This window comes from Dipodomys merriami, unplaced genomic scaffold (assembly GCF_024711535.1).
Source record: "Dipodomys merriami isolate MVZ:Mamm:240054 unplaced genomic scaffold, mDipMer1.0.p SCAF_91, whole genome shotgun sequence".
NCBI classification, from domain to species: Eukaryota; Metazoa; Chordata; class Mammalia; order Rodentia; family Heteromyidae; genus Dipodomys; species Dipodomys merriami.
In genome coordinates this window covers 3793825-3816436 of record NW_027206524.1, presented here as the reverse complement: position 1 = coordinate 3816436, position 22612 = coordinate 3793825, and the positions used below count along the sequence as shown (strand labels likewise).

General features: G+C 43.1%; 1 protein-coding gene across 1 annotated transcript in view; it reads left to right on the top strand.

Annotated features, from left to right (window-relative positions):
* LOC138821298 (solute carrier family 35 member F2) overlaps nt 1–22612 on the top strand; it is a 38368-nt gene that overhangs the window by 6121 nt on the left and 9635 nt on the right. Inside the window, exons 2-4 of the mRNA XM_070013429.1 lie at nt 16153–16328; nt 17424–17551; nt 21394–21553. Of these exons, the coding sequence (XP_069869530.1) occupies nt 16153–16328; nt 17424–17551; nt 21394–21553 (464 nt within the window). The remainder of the gene's footprint in view (nt 1–16152; nt 16329–17423; nt 17552–21393; nt 21554–22612) is intronic.

The window sequence follows — 22612 nt, the reverse complement described above, 5'->3', positions numbered from 1 at the left end:
GTTTTTGATAACCCAGCAGTTTCAAAAACATAGTCCTTTAAAAATCCTCTTATTCAGCCTCAGTGGGCAGGCAGGATGAAGAATTTGATGTTTTATGGGCTGTGGCTTTTTGGCTGCCTGTGGAGAACAGAATTATTAGTCTTTTCTCAGTTCTTGTGCCAGCCTGAGGTGGGAAGTGGCGGGGGAGGGGCACGTAGCTCTCTCTCAGGGACTGAAAGTCTTGTCATCTGGACTTGAAACAACAGAGCTGCATCCCACGCTCCTAATCTTATCCTTTCCCTACCTTGTACCCACCCATGTGCCCTCATTTCCCAGAGTTCCCACAGTGGAAGGAGGCTGGAGGGAAGGGAGGATCCTGGAGGCAGATGCCCCATCCTCCACATTCTTTTTTTTTTTTTTTTTGTCAGTCGTGGGGCTTGAACTCTGGGCCTGAGCGCTGTCCCTCAGCTCTTCAGCTCAAGGTGAGCACTCTACCACTTGAGCTACAGCGCCACTTCCGGTTTTCTAGTGGTTTATTGGAGATAAGAGTTTCATGGAGTTTCCTGCCTGGGCTGGCTTTGAACCACGGTCTCAGCCTCAGATCTCAGCCTCCTGAGTAGCTAGGATTACAAGCGTGAGCCACCGTCGCCCGGCCCATCCTCCACATTCTGCCCACAGTTGATGCTACCCTCTCCCTAGGACTCAAGTGAATCCAAAGACAGAACTGGTGATTTGGCCATGTCTTTATTTTACTCTGGGTCTTTCCAGCCAATCAAACTAAGAAGACAAAGAGAAGGACTTCATAAATAGGTTTCATGCTTTCTCCCTTATTTTCATCCAACACCTCTCTTTTTGGTGTGTGTGTGTTTTATTTTTATTTTTTTATTTTTTATTGTAAAGATACTATACAGAGGGTTACAGTTACATGACCAACACCTCTTTTTTAGAAATACAATTTTATTGTTATTATTAAGGTGTTGTACAGAGGGGTTACATTCCATAAGGAAAGTAATGAGTATAATTCTTACCCCTTCCTTTGCTTTACCCCAGTTTCCCAGTACTGGGGCTTGAACTCAGTGTCTGGGTGCTATCCTTGAGATTTTTCTTTTTCTTTTTTTCTTAAGGCTAGCACTTTTCTACTTGAGTCACACCTCCACTTCCAGCTTTTTGCCAGATGAGAGTCTCACAGTCTTTCCCTGCCTGGTCTGGCTTTGAACCTTAATCTTCAGCTCTTAGCCTCCTGGGTAGCTAAGATTACAGGTGTGAACCACTTAGCTATTTTGTTTTCTTAGCATAGCAGAATAGAAAGAACAGAGACAGGCATTAGCATCAATCATATTTGGATTTTAATCCCCCCCTACTCTTTATGCAACATATAAACTTGCTTAAATGACTCAGACTTTGGCAAAATGATACTTACCTACCCTGCATGTTATACATGCAAGAACTCAGTGTAGTGGCTGACACCTGCTTTTCCTTTTTCCTGTGGGGGCAGACCTGTATTCTTGTTTACCTAAGGGTTATGGAGGCTCTCATGTAGAAGGGGAAAAAAAGCGCTGGATTTATCATGTCAATTTTTTTTTTTTTATGTGATGCTGAGGAATTGAACCCAGGGCCTTATGCATGTGAGACAAGCACTCTACCACTGAGCCACCTTCTCAGCCCCATCATGTCAATTTTTGTTGGTTTGTATAAGACTAGTTCAGTAGCATCTGCCTTGAAGTCATGGTTTCACTTTCTGGTAAGTGATGAAAGCCTTTTAAGCCAGGGTGGCTCCTGACTAGCTTTGCCCACAGTTATTTAATAGACGCTCTATCTGATGGGATTATCATGCTTGCTAAGGAAATTCATGGAGATGAATATAAATAGTTAAAACATTATCGTTCAAGTATTGTTTTAAAATATTGCACACATTATTGACTTAGCGTATCCGTTTTCTACCATGGTAATAACAAGTTGCTATAAATGTAGTTGCTGAAACAGACACAAATTTATTATCTTACTGTTTTGTGGGTTATAAGTTCAGTACAGATGGATCTTGCTGGGAGAGAGCCATTATTTTCTTCCCACATTTAGTGATAGATCCTAAGAATGATTCTCTCCCCTCCTCACCCCCTCAAAAAGATTTAAAGCTAAGTGTGACAGCACACACTTATACATCAGTACTGGGAAGGCTGAGCCAGGAGGATCTTGAGTTTGGGGCTAGTGAGATCCTGTCTCAAATATTCATAGCATAAAGAAATGAGACCACCTGGGCTTTGGAATCTATTTAGAAGTAATTCTTTAACTAGCGGGGAATCTTTTTCTCAGCTCTTTTCACCTGCAACCTCTGACTCAGTGCGATAATCAGGAATTGCACTCCAGGTTTCAAAGAGATTCTGTGACTTGAGTGGTGTGTGTGTGTGTGTGTGTGTGTGTGTGTGTGTGTGTGTGTGTGTGTGTGTGTGTGTGTGTGTGTGTGTGTGTGTGTGTGTGTGTGTGTGTGTGTGTGTACTCGAACTGGTGTGTGTGTGTGTGTGTGTGTGTGTGTGTGTGTACTCGAACTGGAACCCAGAGCCTCGGTGCTGTCCTTTAGCTTTTTTTGCTCACAGTTAGCCCTCTACCACTTGATCCACAGCTTCACTATCTAGCTCTTTCTGTGTAGTTTATTGGAGATAAGGGTCTCAGGGACTTCCTGTGCAGGCTGGCTTTGAACCATGATCTTCAGAGCTCAGCTTCCTGAGTAGCTAGGGTTACAGGTGTGAGTCATTTCTTTATCATTCTCCCTTATCCCACTCTCCCTTTCTCAAAGCAATTTCAACTAGTTTCATTGTTCTGTTTTTATACATTCATATGCAGTACTTCCACTCTATTACTTTCCTTCATTCACATTTATTCACTTTAATGGACTATGATTACAGAGAAGGAAAGGGACTCCTCATTTGAAGTTAGTTTAACACTCATATAGGAGGAAATACCAACTGTCCAAAGCATTTTTATTTAGCTCTAGTGGATTTGTGGTTTCTATCCTATCCTGACTGACATTTTTGGATAACATGAGATAGGTAACCCCTTTCACCACTCCTAGCTTCAGTTTTCCTTATCTGGAACTTCAGGAGATGAGTGATTTGTTCTTTATCTGGAACCTCTGGAGATTGGGGAGTGGATCAAAACAAAAATAAATAAGATAGGATATAGGATTTTTTTTTTCTTTTGGTAAAGTAGCAGGCATTATAGAAACCAAAGTATTCTGCTGGAGTCCATTAGCATGGAGGTAATAAATAAGTAATACATGCCCATGATGGATGCCCCATTGCCAATCCAGGGAGCTTTAAAGTCAGCAATTTGGTAATCTCGTTGCAGGGCAGAGACAAAGAGGGAACTTCAGCTAAGAACCCAAATGAATCCAAGGATTCAACCTGAGAAGCCAAGGAGAAGCCTTCTTTTTTTTTTTTTTTTTTTAAATTGTATTTTATTTTATTTGAGAACATACTGTACAGAGGGGCTACAATTACATGGGCAGGATAATGCATACATTTCTTACCAAGCATTGCAGCCTCCTCCTTTGTTTACCCTTCACTTCCCTTCCCCGCCTCCCCCCTCCCCCCACCCAATTTTACCCCCCTCCCCCCACCCAATTATCCCCCCTCCCCCCCCACACCGACATTGTAAAGCTGGTTTTGACATGACATTTTGTACTTCTCATTGTTGCAACAGGTCCACCTGAAACCTTAAACGACTTGTTTGTCCCCATCTCCTCCACATGTTATACTGACATCAAATATAGTGAAAGCGGGGGTTACACTGTGGGGGAGGGACATACAAAGCAACAAAGAAATAATCTTATAAATGCGTTAGAAACACATGCATGAAAGAAACGAAAACATTAAAATACATATTTAAGGGTTCATTTTCCTAACATCACATTATCTGACCTTTTCCGCTTGACTCATACCTATACTAGATATTGCAAATAAGGGAAACCATGGGACCTATGCTTCTTTGGGCCTGGCTTGCTTCACTTAATATAATTTTTTCCAAACCTTTCCATTTCCTAACAAATGGGGAAATGTCATTCTTTCTGATGGAGGCATAGAATTCCATTGTGTATATATACCACATTTTCTTGATCCATTCATCTACTGAGGGGCATCTGGGTTGGTTCCATGTCTTAGCTATGGTAAATAATGCTGCAATAAACATAGTTGTGCTGGTAGCTTTAGTGTGGTCTTGTTTGTAAACATTTGGGTAAATGCCCAAAAGTGGGATTGCTGGATCATAGGGGAGATCTATGTGAAGTCTTTTGAGGAACCTCCATACTGCTTTCCAAAGTGGTTGAACAAGTTTACATTCCCACCAACAATGAAGTAAGGTTCCTTTCTGTCCACATCCCCTCCAGCATCTGTTGTTGTTAGAGTTCTTGATTTTTGCTGTTCTAACTGGAGTGAGGTGATATCTCAATGTTGTTTTGATTTGCATTTCTTTTATGGCTAGGGATGTTGAACATTTCTTCATGTGTCTATTGGCCATCCTTCTTTCTTCTTCAGAGAAGCTTCTCTTTAAGTCTTTCGCCCACTTATTTATTGGGCAGTTGTTTCTTTGAGGATTTGTTGTTGGGTGGTTTAATTTTTTGAGTTCCAAGTATATTTTAGATATGAGACCCTTGTCCGTTGTATGGCTAGTAAAGATCTTCTCCCAATCGGTGGGCTTTCTATTGATCTTGCCAGCTATGTCATTTGCCCTGCAGAAGCTCTGCAATCTTATGCAATCCCATTTGTCCAACCTTTCTTTGATTTGTTGTGCTTCCGGGTCTCTATTCAGAAAATTTCGACCTGAGCCAAGGAGACCTAGGGTTTCTCCTATTCCATCCTGTAATGTTTTCAGAGTGTCTGCTTTGAGTTCAAGGTCTTTGATCCATTTGGGGTTGATTCTGGTGCAGGGTGATATATAAGGATCTAGCTTTAGTTTTCTACATGGAGTTAACCAATTTTGCCAGCACCATTTACTGAAGAGGCTGTCTTTCTTCCATTCTATTGTTTTAGCTTCCTTATCGAAGATTAGATGGCTATAGGTCTGTAGGTTCATTTCTGGGTTTTCAATTCTATTCCATTGGTCCTGAGGTCTGTTCTTATGCCAATACCAAGCTGTTTTGATTACTATGGCTTTATAGTAGAGTTTGAAATTTGGTATTGATATTCCTCCAGCAGTGTTCTTTCCATTGAGGAGCGTTTTTGCTATTCGGGGTCTTTTATTGTTCCATATGAATTTTTGGATTGCCTCCTCTATTTCCTTGAAGAATGAGGGTGGAATTTTGATAGGTATTGCGTTGAATTTGTAGATAGCCTTGGGAAGTATTGCCATTTTCACGATGTTAATCTTGCCAATCCAGGAGCATGGGAGGTTTTGCCATTTTTTAAGTTCTGTGTTGATTTCCTTTTTCAAGATTTTAAAGTTTTCATCATAGAGGTCCTTCACTTCTTTGGTTAAGTTAATTCCTAGGTATTTTATTTTTTGTGGGGCTATTACAAATGGAGTTGCTTTCCTAATTTCAGCCACACTTTTCTCATTGTTGGCATATAGAAAAGCCATTGATTTTTGGGGGTTAATTTTATAACCTGCTACTTTGCCAAAGTTTTGAATCAGCTTGAGTAATTTGGGAGTGGAGTCTATGGGATTTTTTAAATACAAGATCATGTCATCTGCAAAGAGGGAGAGTTTTATTTCTTCTTTCCCTATTTGGATCCCCTTTATGTTTGCATCTTGTCTTATTGCTGTAGCTAGGCATTCTAATACTAGATTGAAGAGAAGTGGAGAGAGTGGGCATCCTTGTCTTGTTCCTGAGTTAAGAGGAAATGGCTTTAGTTTTTCACCGTTGAGTATAATGCTGGCTGTAGGTTTGTCATATACAGCCTTTATTGTATTGAGGAATGTTCCATGGATTCCTAATTTTTCCAGAACCTTCATCATAAAGGGGTGTTGGATCTTGTCAAATGCTTTTTCTGCATCTATTGAGATAACCATGTGGTTCTTATTCTTGCTCCTGTTGATGTGATGAATAATATTAATTGATTTGCGTATATTGAACCAGCTTTGCATCCCTGAAATGAATCCTGTTTGATCATGGTGTATGATTTTTTGGATGAATTGTTGAAGTCGATTGGCCAAAATTTTGTTGAGAAGTTTTGCATCAATGTTCATCAAAGAAATGGGTCTATAGTTCTCTTTCTTTGATGAGTCCCTGCCTGGTTTTGGGATGAGGGTTATGATGGCTTCATAGAATGTGTTCGGTAGTGAGCTTTCTCTTTCAATTTCATTGAAGAGTTGGAGGAGTATTGGTGTGAGCTCTGCTTTGAAGGCCTTGTAAAATTCCGCTGTAAAACCATCTGGTCCTGGACTTTTCTTAGCTGGGAGGTCTCTTATTGCTGTTTCTATTTCAATGCTTGATATGGGCCTGTTAAGCTGGTTTAACTCATCTTGGTTTAGTTTTGGCATGTCAATATTTGCTAGGAAAAGGTCCATTTCTGTCAAGTTCTCAAACTTATTAGCATAAAGTTTTGAGAAGTATTCCCTTATAATGTTCTGAATCTTGGTTGTTTCCGTGGTGATGTTTCCATTCTCATCTCTGAGTTTATTAATTTGGGTGTAGGAGAAGCCTTCTAATGCTGTAGTTATTTTCTCTCAGTCCCTTCACTTTCCTGGTTCTTTGAAGAAACAGAGGGAGACTTAGAAATATATTTATTATTATTTGCCAGGTGCTGTGGGACATGCCTGTAATCCTAGCTTCTCAGGAGGGTGAGATCTGAGGATTGCTGTTCCAAACCAGCCCAGGCAGGAAAGTCTGTGAGGCTCTTATTTCCAATTAACCACCTGAAAACTGGAAGTAGTGCTGTAGCTCAAAGTGGTGGAATGCTAGGCTTGAGCAGGAGAGATCAGGGACAGTGCTCAGGCTTTGAGTTCAAGCCCCATGACTGACCCCCTCCCCCAAAAAAGTGTGTATATACATTTATATATATTTATTATTATTTTAAAACTTTTTACAGATGGGCCAATTGGCACATGAATATGATCAAGGCAAAGACAGAGGCAGATTTGTGAATTTGAGGTCAATGCATAGAAAGACCCTGTCTTAAAACAAAGACCAAAAAACTCCAAAAATTTCAGTGTTGGTTAGCCATGTGATAGATAAAGAATAAAACAACAACAAAAAATCCTTAAAATCTTATGGAAAATTTCTGGATATTTGATCCATTGATCAAATAATCAAGTCATTATTATTATTATTATTATGATTAATCATAGGGTTTGAACTCAGGGCTTGGGCACCACTTCCAGTTTTCTGGTGGTTAATTGGAGATAAGAGTCTCATGGACTTTTCTGCCCAGGCTGTCTTCAAACCATGATCCTCAGATCTCAGCCTCCTGAGTATCTGGATTACAGGCATGAGCCACCAGTGCCTGGCTCATTCATTTTTTTAATACCCTTTCAGGATTTTGTTTGTTTCAGTATCTTTTGGCTTTCAGTCCTCTCTTCTTTCAGATTCAGAGGAGAATTAAATAGTTTCAGGACCTCATAAAATTGGAATGACCAAAGATTGGAGTTTGTTTTCATGTAAAATGTCCTGAGTTACATGTGCCTGGATGCTGGATCTAGATCCCAGTGCTACGATTACAGGTATGACGCACCATGCCTGGCCATCAGCTGTAATTTTGCACCAGAACATAGGTCCCCCCTTGGGGATGTGCCATTCCTATAAGGTCTTCAAGACCAAATTGGTGCAGGGAGTGGACAGAGAAAAGCCCTATTCCATTTCCCTGCTCCCCAAATCCATTTCATCTATTGTCCCTGGACAGAGAATGTATATTAAACTGGTAAGAACAAGAATTAACAACATTTGATCTTAGCCAAGAGACTGAGAAACTATAGCTTTCATACTAAGTTCTGCCTTTAGCTGACAATTGCAGCACAGACTTACTGAGACACAAAGTAAAGGAAATGTGTGATTTGTGTTCAAGCAATGTGTTACACTGGTCTTTTGGAACTTGAGGATTTTTTTGAGATAGGATATTCCTGCCCTGGAAGTCACTCATAAGTCTGAGCCCAGTCTGGCCTCAGACGTGGGAGCCTCCAGCTTCTGCCTCTTAACTGCTGGGTGTGTATCACCACATCCACATCTAGCTTGGAACTCTTTTTTTTTTTTTTTTAATGTTACTGTACAGGTGGTGTACAGAGGGGTTACAGTTACATAAGTCAAGTAATGAGTACATTTGGAACTCGATGTGTGTGTGTGTGTGTACACACGCATGCCCGTGCATGTGTGTGGTGGTCCTGGGGTGTGAACTTAGGGTCTGGGTCTGGTCACTGTCCCTGAGCTTTTTTTTTTGCTCAAGGGTAGCTCCTCTTCCAGTTGTTGTTGTTTTTTTGTAATTAATTAGAGATAAGGTGTCCTGGACTTTGCTGCCTGGACTGCTTTTTGAACCATGACCCTCAGATCTCAGCCTCTTGAGTGAGTAGCTAGGATTACAGATGTGAGCCACCAGCACCTGTCTTGGAACACCCTCCCTCCCTCCCTCCCTCCCTCCCTTCCTCCCTTCCTTCCTTCCTTCCTTCCTTCTTTCCTTCCTTCTTTCCTTCCTTCCTTCCTTCCTTCCTTCCTTCCTTCCTTCCTTCCTTCCTTCCTTCCTTCCTTCCTTCCTTCCTTCCTTCCCTCCTTTTTTTTGTCAGTCAGGGGGCTTGAGCTCTGGGCTTGGGTGCTGTCCCTACACTCATCAACTCAATGCTAGAACTCTATTTGAGCCACATAGCCACTTCCAGTTTTTTGGTGGTTAACTGGAGATAGGAGTCTCACAGACTTTCCTGCCTGGGCTGGCTTTGAACCACAATCCTCAGATCTTAGCCTCCTAAGTAGCTAAGATTACAGGCGTGAGCCACCGGCTTCCAACTTTCTTTTCTTTTCTTTTTTTTTTTTTAATAAATTAAATTTAAAAAGGAAGGATAATTTAGTGGTTACCATCCTGATTGCATCTTAAACTCATTTAGGAGCCTTTAAAAATATGCTGATATTGAGACTCCATCTCTTGAAAAGCTGATGAAATTGGTCAGCACTGGAGTCTTAAACTCCCAATGATGTTTTAATATACCTCTAAGTAGAGGACTTCACATTCAACTTGGACTTGCAAAGAAGTGCTAAAGAAATAAATGGGCTCCATTGAGACTCATACATATATTATGGAAAATTAATGTCCTCTATGTCAAGCCTTTTTTTTTTTTTTTTTCTATTCCCAATCTTCCTGGAAACTGTTGCCTTTCTAGTCTGGAATCTCTTCCTCTGTGACTCTCCTCCAGGAACTCTTGACCCATCTGTCCTCTGGTTGCAGGCACAACTCTTACTGTAATGTTTCTGTTTTAGGATTGTTCTGTGTTTTCTGGTCGCCCTCCCTGACTAGACAGAAAAGCTTTGGGATGTTCCACATTGGTAAATATCTGTAGCTATTTCTTTCTTTCTTTCTTTTTTTTTTTTGGGTCCGGTCATGGGGCCTGAACTCTGGGCCTGTCCCTCAGCTCTTCAGCTCAAGGCTAGCGTTCTACCACTTGAGCCACAGTACCACTTCCGGCTTGTTTTTTTCTGCTTATGTGGTGCTGAGGAATCGAATGCTCATGCATGCAAGGCAAGCGCTGTACCACTGAGTCACCTTCCCAGCCCCTGTAGCTATTTCTTGTGGGCCAGGTACCATGAGGATCATGGAGGATCCAGAATTCCTTCTTTTGCTGTAGCCGAGAGGTATTTTTCTTTGCCAGTCCTGGGACTTGAACTTAGGGCCTGGGTGCTTTCCCTGAACTTCTTTTTACTCAAGGCTAGCTCTCTACCGCTTGAGCCACAGCTCCACTTCCTGGCTTTTTTTTGGTAGTTTAGTGGAGATAAGAGTCTCACAGAGCCGGGCACCAGTGTCTCACACCTGTAACCCTAGCTGCGGATTGTAGTTCAAAGCCAGCCTGGGCAGGAAAATCTCTCATCTCCAATTCACCACAAGAACATCGGAAGTAGCACTATGGCGGCTCAAGTGGTAGAACGCTAGCCTTTAGCTGAAGAGCTAAGTGACATCGCCCAGTCCCAGAGTTCAAGGCAGGAAGAAAAAAAGAGCTCACAGACTTTGCCTGGGTTGGCTTCAAACCATAATCCTCAGATCTCAGCCTCCTGAGTAGCTAGGATTACAGGCATGAGTCACCAGTACCAGCAGTGTGGAAGGGGAATAGGAAGAAGGAGAAAAAAGTTTGAGTGAACTGGGGAATATGTGGGTTTTTTAAATTCTAAATTTCTTGTTTTGGGGACATCTTAATAATCATGATGAAGAAGCTTAACTACTGAATTGGTGAATGAGAAAAGTATAGTTTCTTTGGCAAGCATATACATGAATATGTGTTTTGGAGTGGAAAAGGTATAAATGCTTTATATTTTCTGGGATAAGGAAGGAGAGAATACAGTGCCTTATAGTCTTTTCTTGGACTGGAAGTATGTGGCTAAGTTGAGAGAGTGCTGTCAGACCAAGCAAGCTGAGTGAGCACAGACTCTTGTCCAAGCCCCATTCCCAGAAAGCAAACAAATAAAAACCTTCCATTTCTTAAATTCTCAAACTCACAGGCTAAGGTTGTAGCTCAAATGGTAAAGCACCTGCCTAGCAAGTACAAGGCCCTTAATTCAAGCCCTAGTACTGTAAAAAAAAAAACAAAAAACCTCAAATTCATGAGTAGCATGGTGGTGCATGCTGTAATTCCAGCACTCTGGAAGATGAAGCAAGAGGAACACAAGTTCATGGCTATCCTGGGCTAAAGACCTTGCCTCAAACAAAGAAATGAATATACATGTACAAACACAAAAACCAAGAAAACGCTTCTCAAATGTATATGTTGGAAGTAATTTTACCCAGCCAGTTTTCTTTTTAAAATTTACTTTATTATTCCTATAGAACAATACATTTACACGGGGTTACATTTACAGGAGTGATGAGTACATTTCCTTTCCCACAGTGTCTTCTGTTCCTTCATTCTCTCCCGGTCCCTCCCTGCCATCTCCACCCACGAGTTGTATCGTTCACTTTCACCAATGTCCAGTGAGCTCCACTGCTGCGCTTTCTCACCCTTTTCCCCTTGAGTTCTGCTTCCTCCCTTCACCCTCCCAAAGTTATACACGTGAATACATTGTTTATAAGGTAAAGAACACAGAATCATCAAAAACTGCAAACTGAAAAAGAAAAAGGTTGGTTTCTGTTAGACTTTGCCAGAAAACCACCGGCATCCAGGCACAAAGAACAACGCAAAGTGTATTGCCAGCGAAGGACCGGCAAGACCCCTTCTTACAAGAGAGAAGTAGTATAGGCTACCGTCTAAGGTGACCTATGTAACCCATGAGGCTCGGGGCAGAGACCTTGGTGTGGACCTGTGGCCTAGGGGCTTCATCATGGCAGGCTAGGATTATGGCTGCTGCCCAAGTGGCAGATCAGGGGTCTTGCAGCTGCCCGGATTTGAAGGTGACTTTTAAGGGGATCGTACTGCCTTGTATGGTTGTATGGTTGTAACTGCCCCAAAGGAGTGCCATCTCAAAGTAAAGGTGGGTGGAGGCTGATTATTTACTTTTTTTTTTGCTTGTTTGTTTGTTTTTGGGTCCGGTTGTGGGGCCTGAATTCTGGGCTAGCGCTCTACCACTTGAGCCATAGCGCCACTTCCGGCTTTTTTTCTTTTTGCTTATGTGGTGCTGAGGAATCGAACCCAGGGCCTCATGCATGCAAGGCAAGCTCTCTACCACTGAGCCATCTTCCCAGCCCCTATTTACTGTTTGTACCAAATGGGCCCTAGTGAGAAGAGTATGCTAAGCTATGGGAAAGGAGCATATTGCACTAACAGTTTCCATATCTTGGAGTTGGTTTCAGTATGTATATTATTATTATTATTATTATTATTATATTTTTCTGTCAGTAGTGGGGCTTGAACTCAGCCTGGGCGCTGTCCCTCAGCTCTTCAGCTCAAGGTGAGCACTCTACCACTTGAGCCACAGCGCCACTTCAGTTCTCTGATGGTTTATTGGAGATAAGAGTCCCACGGACTTTCTTGCCAAGGCTGGCTTTGAACCTCCATCCTCAGATCTCAGCCTCCTGAGTAGCTAGGATTATAGGTGTGAGTCACCGGTGCCCGGCTCAGTATGTATATTATTTTATATAAATATGAAGAGGTGCTTAGGCACTGTGTCTTTGTGATTCTCTCCTAAGAGTATCCTTTTTTTATTTTATTTTATTTTATTTTTGGGTCCAGTCGTGGGGCCTGAACTCTGGGCCTGGGCGCTGTCCCTCAGATCTTCAGCTCAAGGCTAGCGCTCTACCACTTGAGCCACAGCGCCACTTCCGGCTTTTTTCTTTTTGTTTATGTGGTGCTGAGGAATCAAACCCAGGGCCTCAGGCATGCAAGGCCTCTACCACTGAGCCACCTTCCCAGCCCAAGAGTATCCTTTTTTTAAACAAAACAAAACAAAACAAAGAATCTCTTCACTTCCTGGAGTTCATTTCTTCTTTCTTTCTTTCTTTCTTTCTTTCTTTCTTTCTTTCTTTCTTTCTTTCTTTCTTTTTCTTTCTCTTTCTCCCTCTCTTTCTCTCTCCTTCCTTCCTTCTTTCCTTCTTTCTTTCTTCCTTTCCTTTCCTTTCCTTTCTTTTCTTTTCTTTTCCTCCCAGTTCTGGGGCTTGAACTCAGGGCCTGGGCACTGCCCCTCAGCTTCTTTTGCTCAAGGCTAGCACTCTACCACTTGAGCCACATTCCCAGGCCTAGAATTCATTTTCATAAATACTGTTTTATACGATCAGCGGCACATAGGCACTGTGCCTCTGCGTTCCTCCCCTAAGAGTATCCTCCTTTGGTTGCGCTGTGTGTGAATGCCTAGAGTTCTGCATCATTTATCATGTCCCAGTGTATTTGAGATCCAGCTTCCCTCCAGTTTTCTATGTGTTCCCGCTTCCACCCCACCTCCAGTGGCCCACCCCTCCTGTGGGCTGTGCTTTCTGGTGGCCTGGCTCTCACAGCATGAAGCCACTTTGGGAGATAAGGTCCTGTGCTGTGACTACATCCTGCCTTTGAAATTCCCGTCTAAGGAAGTTCTGTGGGGAAACCATGACAGGATGTACTCCATGCTCTCATACATACTGCTTCTGATGGTTTCCTTAGATAGGAGCAGGTTTGTTACCGGGGAGAGGGTTCAGCATTCGTCACAACTAGGACCTGATGGAGGAAATGCCAGTTTGAGTGTGAGGCCTCAAGTAACAAAAACTTCAGCAGGGCTCTGATGGCTCATGCCTGTCATCCTCACTACTCAGGAGGCTGAGATCTGAGGATCAAGGTTTGAAGCCAGCCCAGGCAGAACTGTCCCAGTGAGATTCTTATCTCCAATTAACTACTGAAAAACTGTTGGTGGCACTAAGGCCCAAATGGTAGAGCGCTAGCCTTGAGAGCAAAAGAGCTCAGGGACAGCACCCAGGCCCTTAGTTCAAGCCCCACAACCGACAAAACAAAAACTCAAGTCTGGGTCCTTCCTCTACACGTGGCCTACTGCTTTTTTCTTTTCTTCTTCTTCTTCTTCTTCTTCTTCTTCTTCTTCTTCTTCTTCTTCTTCTTCTTCTTCTTCTTCTTCTTCTTCTTCTTCTTCTTCTTCTCCTCCTCCTCCTCCTCCTCCTCCTCCTCCTCCTCCTCCTCCTCCTCCTCCTCCTCCTCCTCCTCCTCTTCCTCCTCCTCCTCCTCCTCCTCCTCCTCCTCTTCCTCCTCCTCCTCCTCCTCCTCCTCCTCCTCTTCCTCCTCCTCCTCCTCCTCCTCCTCCTCCTCCTCCTCCTCCTCCTCCTCTTCTTCTCTTCTTTGCCATTCTTGGGGCTTGAATTCAAGGCCTGGGCACTGTCCCTGAGCTTCTTTTGCTCAAGGCTAGTGCTCTAACACTTGAGCCACAGCGCCATGTCTGGCTTTTTCTGTGTATGTGGTGCTGAGGAATGGAACCCAGGGCTTCATGCATGTGAGGCAAGCACTCTACCACTAAACCAGCCTCCTTTTCTGTATCCAGTCCTTGTCCCCTCTGCCAGCTGCCTTTCTCTCTCTCTCTCCCCATCTCCCATTATAGATGAGATCATCATGATTTGAAGCCAAGTTAAGTGCATTCCTGTTATGTTAACTCTCCTTACTCCACTGTGCCTCTCCTTTTTTTCTTTTTTTCTTTTTCTTTTAGGAGAGATTTACATTTTATAGTTGGAGGACAGCTCTTGCTAAATTGTTCTACTATTTTGGAACGCAAATCTGAGCTTCCTGGAGGGCTTTTTGTCTATTTGTGACCAGGGTTGAATGCTTCCACACTTGGGAGTCTCACTCCAAGTTTATAAAGGCTTTCAAGCCTGTGATAGGATGTGAAAAAATAATCTGGATTTGGTTGGGTTATCGGTGTTTCCTCCCTTGGTCTCTCCCTCCCTCCCTCCTCCCCCATCTCTCTCTCTCTCTCTCTCTCTCTCTCTCTCTCTCTCTCTCTCTCTCTCTCTCTCTCTCTCTCTCTCTCTCTCTCTCTCTCTCTCCTAGTTTTGTAAATAGCGCCCCAGTTTACACATACATTGCTGTTGGTTGAGCTCAGGGCCTTGTGATAGTTAGGCAGGCATTCACAGATTGATTGATTGATTTCTGCAAGTCCTGGTGCTTGAACTCAGGGCCTGGGCTCTGTTCCTGAGCCTGTATGTGCACAAGGCTAACGCTCTACCACTTGAGCTACAGTGCCACTTGCAGCTTTTTCTGCTTATGTGGTGCTGAGGAATCAAACCCAGGGCTTCAGGCATGCTAGGCAAGCACTCTACCACTGAGCCACATTATTAGCCACTGCAGATTTTATAAGATTTGGAATCTGAACAGTGCGTGGCTCTGTCCTTCTCTTCCATCTCCCACAAGGCTGCTTTAAGGTGTCAGCTAGGGCTGGAGTCTCGTTTGAAGACTGCTCTGGCATAGGACCCACTTGCAAGCTCTGTGGTTCTAACGTGCAGGAAACATTGAAAATCACCACTTCTAGCGGGGCAGTGGAGGAAATCCTGTCCTTATAGAGGACGAAGTGATGTAAAAATGTTCATCAAATAAGGAGAAATTAAAATACTTGTGTGTGTGTGGGCTGGGAAGGTGGCTCAGTGGTAGAGTGCTTGCCTTGCATGCATGAGGCCCTGGGTTCGATTCCTCAGTACCACATAAGCAGAAAAAGCTGGAAGTGGGGCTGAAGCTCAAGTGTAGAGTGCTCACCTTGAGCTGAAGAGCTGAGGGACAGCGCCCAGGCCCAGAGTTCAGGCCCCACAGCCGACAAAAAATAAATAAATAAAAATAAAATAAAATACTTGTGTGTGCATGTGTGTATGTGTGTGTATGTGTGTGTATGTGTGTGTATATGTGTGTGTGTGTGTGCGTGTGTGTGTGTGTGTGTGCTGGTCCTTGGGCTTGAGCTCAGGGCCTGGGCACTGTTCTTGAGCTTTTTTGCTCAAGGCTAGCACTCTACCACTTGAACCACAATCAGCTCCACTTCCCCATTTTCTGGGTAGTTAATTGGAGATGAGTCTCTTGGGACCAGGGGCTGGTGACTCAAGCCTATAATACTAGCTACTCAGGAGGCTGAGATCTGAGGATTGCAGTTTGAAGCCAGCCTGGGAAGAAAAGTCTGAGAAGGAAAGTCTCCAATAAACTACTCAGAAAAAGCCAGAAGTGTTTACTGGGGCTCAAGAGGTAGAGCTTTGAGCAAAAGAAGCTCAGGGACAGCACCAAGGCCCTGAGTTCAAGCTGCTAGGGTCAGCTTTCCTGTTTGGGCTGGCTTTGAACTACTTTTAAAGAAAATGCTACCCATACCAATAGAAGTATTACATAGATAACTAAGCAAAACAGATAATTAATGAAAAGGAAGAATGTGTCTTCCAGGGAATGTGGGGTGGGAGTATCAGAAATATAACAAATGTCTTCCCTCAAATATCCCATAATTTAATTTTTGTGCCCATGAAGGAAGCAATATAATGAACTAAAGAGCCATTTGGAATAATTGGCATTTCCCTTTGCACGTAGTGCAAAAGGGGTGTGTGTGTGTGTGTGTGTGTGTGTGTGTGTGTGTGTGTGTGTGTGTGTGTGTGTGTGACAGGTATAGTTGACTTGATTTCTTCCCTTGTTTTCTAGGAACATTTTGAAAACCATTGTTCTGGGTCAACTGCTGTCATTATGCATATGTGGGACGGCCATCACCAGCCAGTACTTGGCAGAAAAGTACAAGGTGAACACCCCCATGCTCCAGAGCTTTATCAACTATTGCCTCCTGCTTCTGGTTTATACAGTGATGCTGGCATTCAACTCAGGTATGTCCAGCGAGAGAGGGATCTCCTCGCCGGGAGCGTGGGGAGCAGCTCCCCAACAACCTCCAAATCCTAGACATCTGTTTATTACTTTCTTATTTACCTGGGCATGGGAGCCACTAGTGCCTGGCTAACTTAGGTTTAATATTAGGAAACATAAACAACAACAACAACAACAACAACAACAAAACCAACTCATGTCTGCTAAGATAGTGAAGGAATTTGGGTTCTGAGTAACAGAAATGAGGACTGACCAATTTAAAATACACAATAAGGGGGCTGAGAAGGTGGCTCAGTGGTAGAGCGCTCGCCTTATATGCCTGAGACCCTGGGTTGGATTCCTCAGCACCACATAAACAAAAAGAAAAAAGCTGGAAGTGGTGCCCAGGCCCAGAGTTCAGGCTCCACAACCGGACCAAAAATAAAATAAAATAAAATAAAATACACAGTAAATAAATGATACAGGACTCTAGGCATTCACACACAGTGAGACAAAAGGAGAATACTGTTAGGGGAGGAACTCAAAGGCACAAAGCCTCTGGGCCTCTGAACATTTCGAATAATATTTATAGAAATGAATTCTAGGAAATGGAAGCAAGGTTGGTTTTTTTTGCCCCCTGCTGTTTGTTTTTGTTTTGTTTTTTTTGTTTTTGTTGGTCGTGGGACTTGAACTCCTAGGCCTGGGGCTGGGCCTGTCCCTCAGCTCTTCAGCTCAAGGTGAGCACTCTACCACTTGAGCCACAGCGCCACTTCCTCCCCCTGCTGTTGTTGGTAGAGATGACATTTTTTTTTCCCCCTTGGTTCATTTATCTGTTGTTTGGGGAGATAAGGAGAATCCCAGAAATGGAGGGACAGTGGGAAGGGAAAACTGGCAGAGAGTAAAGGGAAGAGTGACGTGGCCCAAAAAGAAATGTATCCATTATCTGACTTATGGAACAGTAATCCTTCTCTACATCATCTTAATAATAACCATAAAAAATTGAAATATTAAAATAAAAAGAGCAATATACAATAAAAGGCTTGCATGGACTTTCCGGTCTTCAAATGAACAGGCATTGTATCATTTTTTTCAAATAATGCGACTCTTTCTTTCAATAGGCAGCGATAATCTTCTAGATATTCTGAAAAGAAAATGGTGGAAGTACATCCTTCTGGGATTAGCGGATGTGGAGGCAAATTACTTGATTGTCAGGGCGTACCAGTACACCACGCTCACCAGTGTCCAGGTAGGACGGGCCTTTGAACAGCACCAACAGAAGAGAACGCACATACCTATGGGCTAACTCAATGGTACTGAAAATACATTTCCTTGAAGAAAACCTAAATGCAGGTAGATGATAGCTGTTTTCAGAGGACATATGTTCCCATGAATCATGTTTCCAGAAATTAGTGAAAAATGTATACCAATTAATCACTTCTCAAAGCTGCTAACGCTATAGTGATTAAAATGGTTTCTACTAAAATAAGTGTAAATATTTAGTTGGCACTTGGTGTTGTGATTTTTTTGTTGTTTGTTTATTTTGGTATATATAAATGTGTGTGTGCTTTCCTAGGGCTTGAATTTAGGGCCTTGTATTCTTGCTGGACTTTTTGCACTTACTGTTGGTGCTCAGCCACTTCTCCAAGTCTCACTTTTTGCTAGGTAATTGGAGATAAGAGTCTTTGGGATTTGTTGGCCTGAGTTGGCATTGATCTGTGATCCTCAGATCTCAGCCTCCTGAGTAGCTACCATTACAGGTGTGAGCCACTGGTGCCCAGCGTAAATTCTTCCCTTTTGTAACATTGTGCTAATTGTGCTGAGCCTTATGGTCAGAAAACTTCTTGGAGTTTGACTGGAACGGGTTAATCATTTGAGAACAGGAAATGATTTGTTATCACTAGCCATCACTAACACTCAATTTCATAAAAATAAAAGCTGAGAGTTAACATTAATCACAAGTAAGCGTGCTTTCAGCAAGGTGTCAATTTGTTTAAAAAAAGTCATTTTCTATCCTGGTAATTTTACACATATTTTAATTACTTGCTCACAATTTTTAGAAACTTTGATAACTGACTAAGGGTGGTAAAAAAATTTTTGGATTGCTGTTAGGTCTAAGCACAGTTAAGCAAAACACGGTTGCAATTTTAAGTTCATGCCTGGTTCTATCAAAACTATTTATTTCATCCTAGCTTCTCAGGGGAATATAAAAAAGAAACCATTTTATTGTCAAAAGTTAGGTACTAGTCAAGTGTGATAGAGCATGCCTGTAGTCTCAGCTACTTAGGAGATAGAGGCAAGAGGATGATGAGTGGAAGGTTGGCCTTGGTAAAGGGAGGAAGACCTGTCTCAAAGACTGACTGAAAATAGTAGCAGAGATACTTGCTACTGGAATTAAGTTGATTTTTTTCCCCACTTGAGTATATCTCTTGTTTTGGTAATCTCCTAATGTGGAAGTGTGGATTCAATGGTCTTGGAACCTTGTTCTTAAGATGTCTTCCAAGGGGGCTGGGAAGGTGGCTCAGTGGTAGAGCGCTTGCCTTGCATGCCTGAGGCCCTGGGTTCGATTCCTCAGCACCACATAAGCAAAATGAAAAAAGCCAGAAGTGGCGCTGTGGCTCAAGTGGTAGAGTGCTAGCCTTGAGCTGAAGAGCTGAGGGACAGCGCACAGGCCCAGAGTTCAGGCCCCACGACCGGACCCAAAAAAAACAAAAACAAAAACAAAACAAAACAAAACAAAAAAGATGTCTTCCAAGATTCTGTAACTGCAGATGGTCATGTGGCAGATCATGAGAAGTTTGTCATGTGGACACTGGTACCCATGGCCTGGGTTTCTGTGGTGTGTGTGTGTGTGTGTGTGTGTGTGTGTGTGTGTGGTACTGGAGTTTGCATACAGGTCATTCGCTTTGTGTGTGTGTGTGTGTGTGTGTGTGTGTGTGTGTGTGTGTGGTACTGGAGTTTGCATACAGGTCATTCGCTTGCTAAACTGTGGTACCCTCACTTCAGCCACACTTTCAATCCTGCTTTTTTTTTTTTCCTGGTTATTTTGGAGATGGAGTGTAGTAAATTGTTGGATGGCCTCCAACTTCAGTCCTCCAGATCTCAGCCTCCTGAGGACCTAGGATTACAAGTGTGAGCCACTGACACCCAACTGTGGCTCAAGTTTCTGCTCTGTCTTTGCTCATTGTACTGCCATCCTCACTCCTCCCTATGGGCCTGTTCCTTTTTGCTTACTCAGCTGGATTTTTCTGCAATTGCTTGAAGCTCCCTCTATTCTCTCTCTCTCTTTCTCTGCCAGTCCCGGGGTTTGAACTCTGGGCCTGGGCACTGTCCCTGAGCTCCTTTTTGCTCCAGGCTAGTGTGCTACTGCTTGAGCCAGAGCACCATTTCTAGCTTTTTCTGTGATTAATTGGAGATAAGAGTCTCACAGACTTTCCTGCCCAGACTGGCTTTGAACTATGATCCTCATATCTCAACCTCCTGAGTAGCTAGGATTACAGGTGTGAGCCACTGGCAACCAGCTGCTCCCTCCATTCTTTTTTTTTGGTCGGTCGTGGGGCTTGAACACTGGGCCTGAGCACTGTCCCTCAGCTTTTCAGCTCAAAGTTAGCACTCTACCACTTGAGCTACAGCGCCACTTCCAGTTTTCTGGTGGTTTATTGGAGATAATAGTTTCACAGATTTTCCTGCCCAGGCTGGCTTTGAACCGCGATCCTCAGATCTCAGCCTCCTGAGTAGCTAGGAGTAAAGGCGTGAGCCACCAGCGCCTGGCTCCCTCCATTCTTGAAGGCCTGATTTAGTCTTACTTTCTCTTCCACATGTTATTTAGTCTAAATAAATAATTTTTATACCACTCTCATCCCTAGGGTCTTCCTTAGTACCTTCTTAACCCTCCCTGGGGCCAGTCGTGGGGCCTGAACTCTGGGCCTGAGTGCTGTCCCTCAGCTCTTCAGCTCAAGGCTAGCGCTCTACCACTTGAGTCACAGCACCACTTCCGGCCTTCTTTGCTTATGTGGTGCTAAGGAATCAGACCCAGGGCTTCAGGCATGCAAGGCAAGCGCTCTACCACTGAGCCACCTTCCTAGCCTAGTACCTTCTTTACTATTGCTGTACAGTACATTTTTTTTTTTTTTTTGGTATCAGTCCAGGGGTTTGAAGTCAGAGACTAAGGGCTGTCCTTTGCTCTACCACTTGAGCCACAGCTCCATTTTCAGCTTTTTGCTGGTTAACTGTAGCTGAGTCTCAAGGACTACACTGCTCGGCTGACTTCAAATCCCGATCCTCAAATTTCAACCTCTTGTACTCAGGAGGATGACAAGTTGTCAGCCACCAGCACTCAGTGATGTGGCCAGTGATTTTGTATTCCCCATCACTTTGACATCCTTAATCCCCCTGCCTTTCAGATGGTCAGTGTCAGGAGTGGAGCAAGTTGCTCTCTGGGCCTAGGGTCAGTAGTGATGGAGGAGTAGGGAATGATGAAGAGCAAGAAGACCAATGTCTCCCCTTGTGGTGGTGCGTGGCGGGGAGTTGTGCACTTCTTGGGAACACAGTGTCTATTTGCTCTCTCACTGGAACCTATAGCATGTTACTCAGTGTCAATTAAATGTTTGAATTTGTGATTATTTGATCCATTCCTGTCTAGCCTTGGGTGGTTCCCTGAGGACAGAGCTTGAGTCTGCATCCTTGGCTCTCTTACATGGTCTCTCAATAAATATTTGTTGCCTGAGTAATGGATGCATGCTGCAAGGGAAATTTGCCTCCTCAATTTAGGGATAAACACCGAGGCCCTGGTGAAGAATTTTTGGGTTCAGCAATTTGACCCCACTTTCAAGTTTATGCTTTTGGGTAACTTGTTCCTCTTCTTCGTGCCTCTGCTTTCTCATGTATAAAATGGGGTTATAATTTCAAAAACAAAGTCCTAATTTTAAAAAATGGGGTTATAATTCCAATCTCACGGAGTTGTGAGAATTGTGTAAGTTAACCCACATAAAGCACTTAGTATCTTGGACAATAACTTCCTCTTAGTGCTTAATTACTTAATCTCTGGGTGGCGAGCCATGTTTGAAGCTGCTTGCTTTTCCTTCCTTGTAGCTGTTGGATTGCTTTGGGATTCCTGTGTTGATGGCCCTCTCGTGGTTTATTCTACGCGCAAGATACAGAGTGATCCACTTCATCGCTGTGTTTGTCTGTCTGCTAGGTGTGGGAACCATGGTTGGGGCAGACATATTAGCAGGGAGAGATGATAATTCAGGTAAGGCTGTGTTTACTCATCACAGAAGAGTTGTGCAAAGTAGAGTCGAAGGTCCCAGAGTGGTGATGGAGACACTGCAGTTCAACATCTGGCTTTGTGATTATTTATTTCATCTATTTATCATTAATTTGTGAATTATTTATGATCTTATCTGTGATTATTTGTATTATTCCATTATTTAATTATGTTACAATTTTTATTTCCAGATGCTGGTATTTTGTAACCACTTCTTCAAGGTCTTTATATTCCAAGTAGCCTGTAATCTTTTCCTTTTCCTTTGTTTTATCATGCTAAATTGCTTCATTTTTGTCTTGTCAGAGCAGTTTCTTGGTTTAATTTTGAAACAGGTTCTCATTATAGAGTCCAGGCTGGCCTTAAATTTATGATCTTCTTAATTGTTACCCATCCCCCGTGCTGAGATTATAGACCTGCTATGCCAAACCAAGTGAATTCCCCTCCCTCTCCCCCGCCCCCCCAGTCCTGGGATTTCAACTCTGGGCCTGGGCTCTGACTCTGATCCTAAATTTCTTTTGCTCAAGGCTAGTGCTCTACCACTTGAGCCACAGTGCCACTTCCAGCTTTTTCTGAGTAGTTTATTGGAGATAAGAGTTTCATAGATTTTCCTGCCCTGGGCTGGCTTTGAACTACGATCCTCAAATCAGCCTTCAGTGTAGCTAGGATTACAGGCATGAGCCACCAGCACCCAGCTGAATATTTGTTTTAATGGAAAAGGATAGTTGGTGTTCACTGGTAATCTCTTACATGCCATTCTGTAGATGAGAAGGTTTTGGTAGACTTTGTGTCAAAGGCTGATAATTGGTAATATAAAATCTAGACATGGTCTGAGTTCACTCAATTTACAAGTGCCTTCAGTGTCTTCTTGGATCAAGAGAAAATTGCTGTGCTCACCAAACAACCTTTTCTATACTTCTCAATTAATTCCCTTTATTTTGTGTGCCAGTCTTGGGGCTTGAACTCAGGGCTGGGGTGCTCTCCATGAGCTTTCTTTGCTCAAGGCTAGAGCTCTACTACTTGAGCCACAGCTCTACTTCTGGAGTT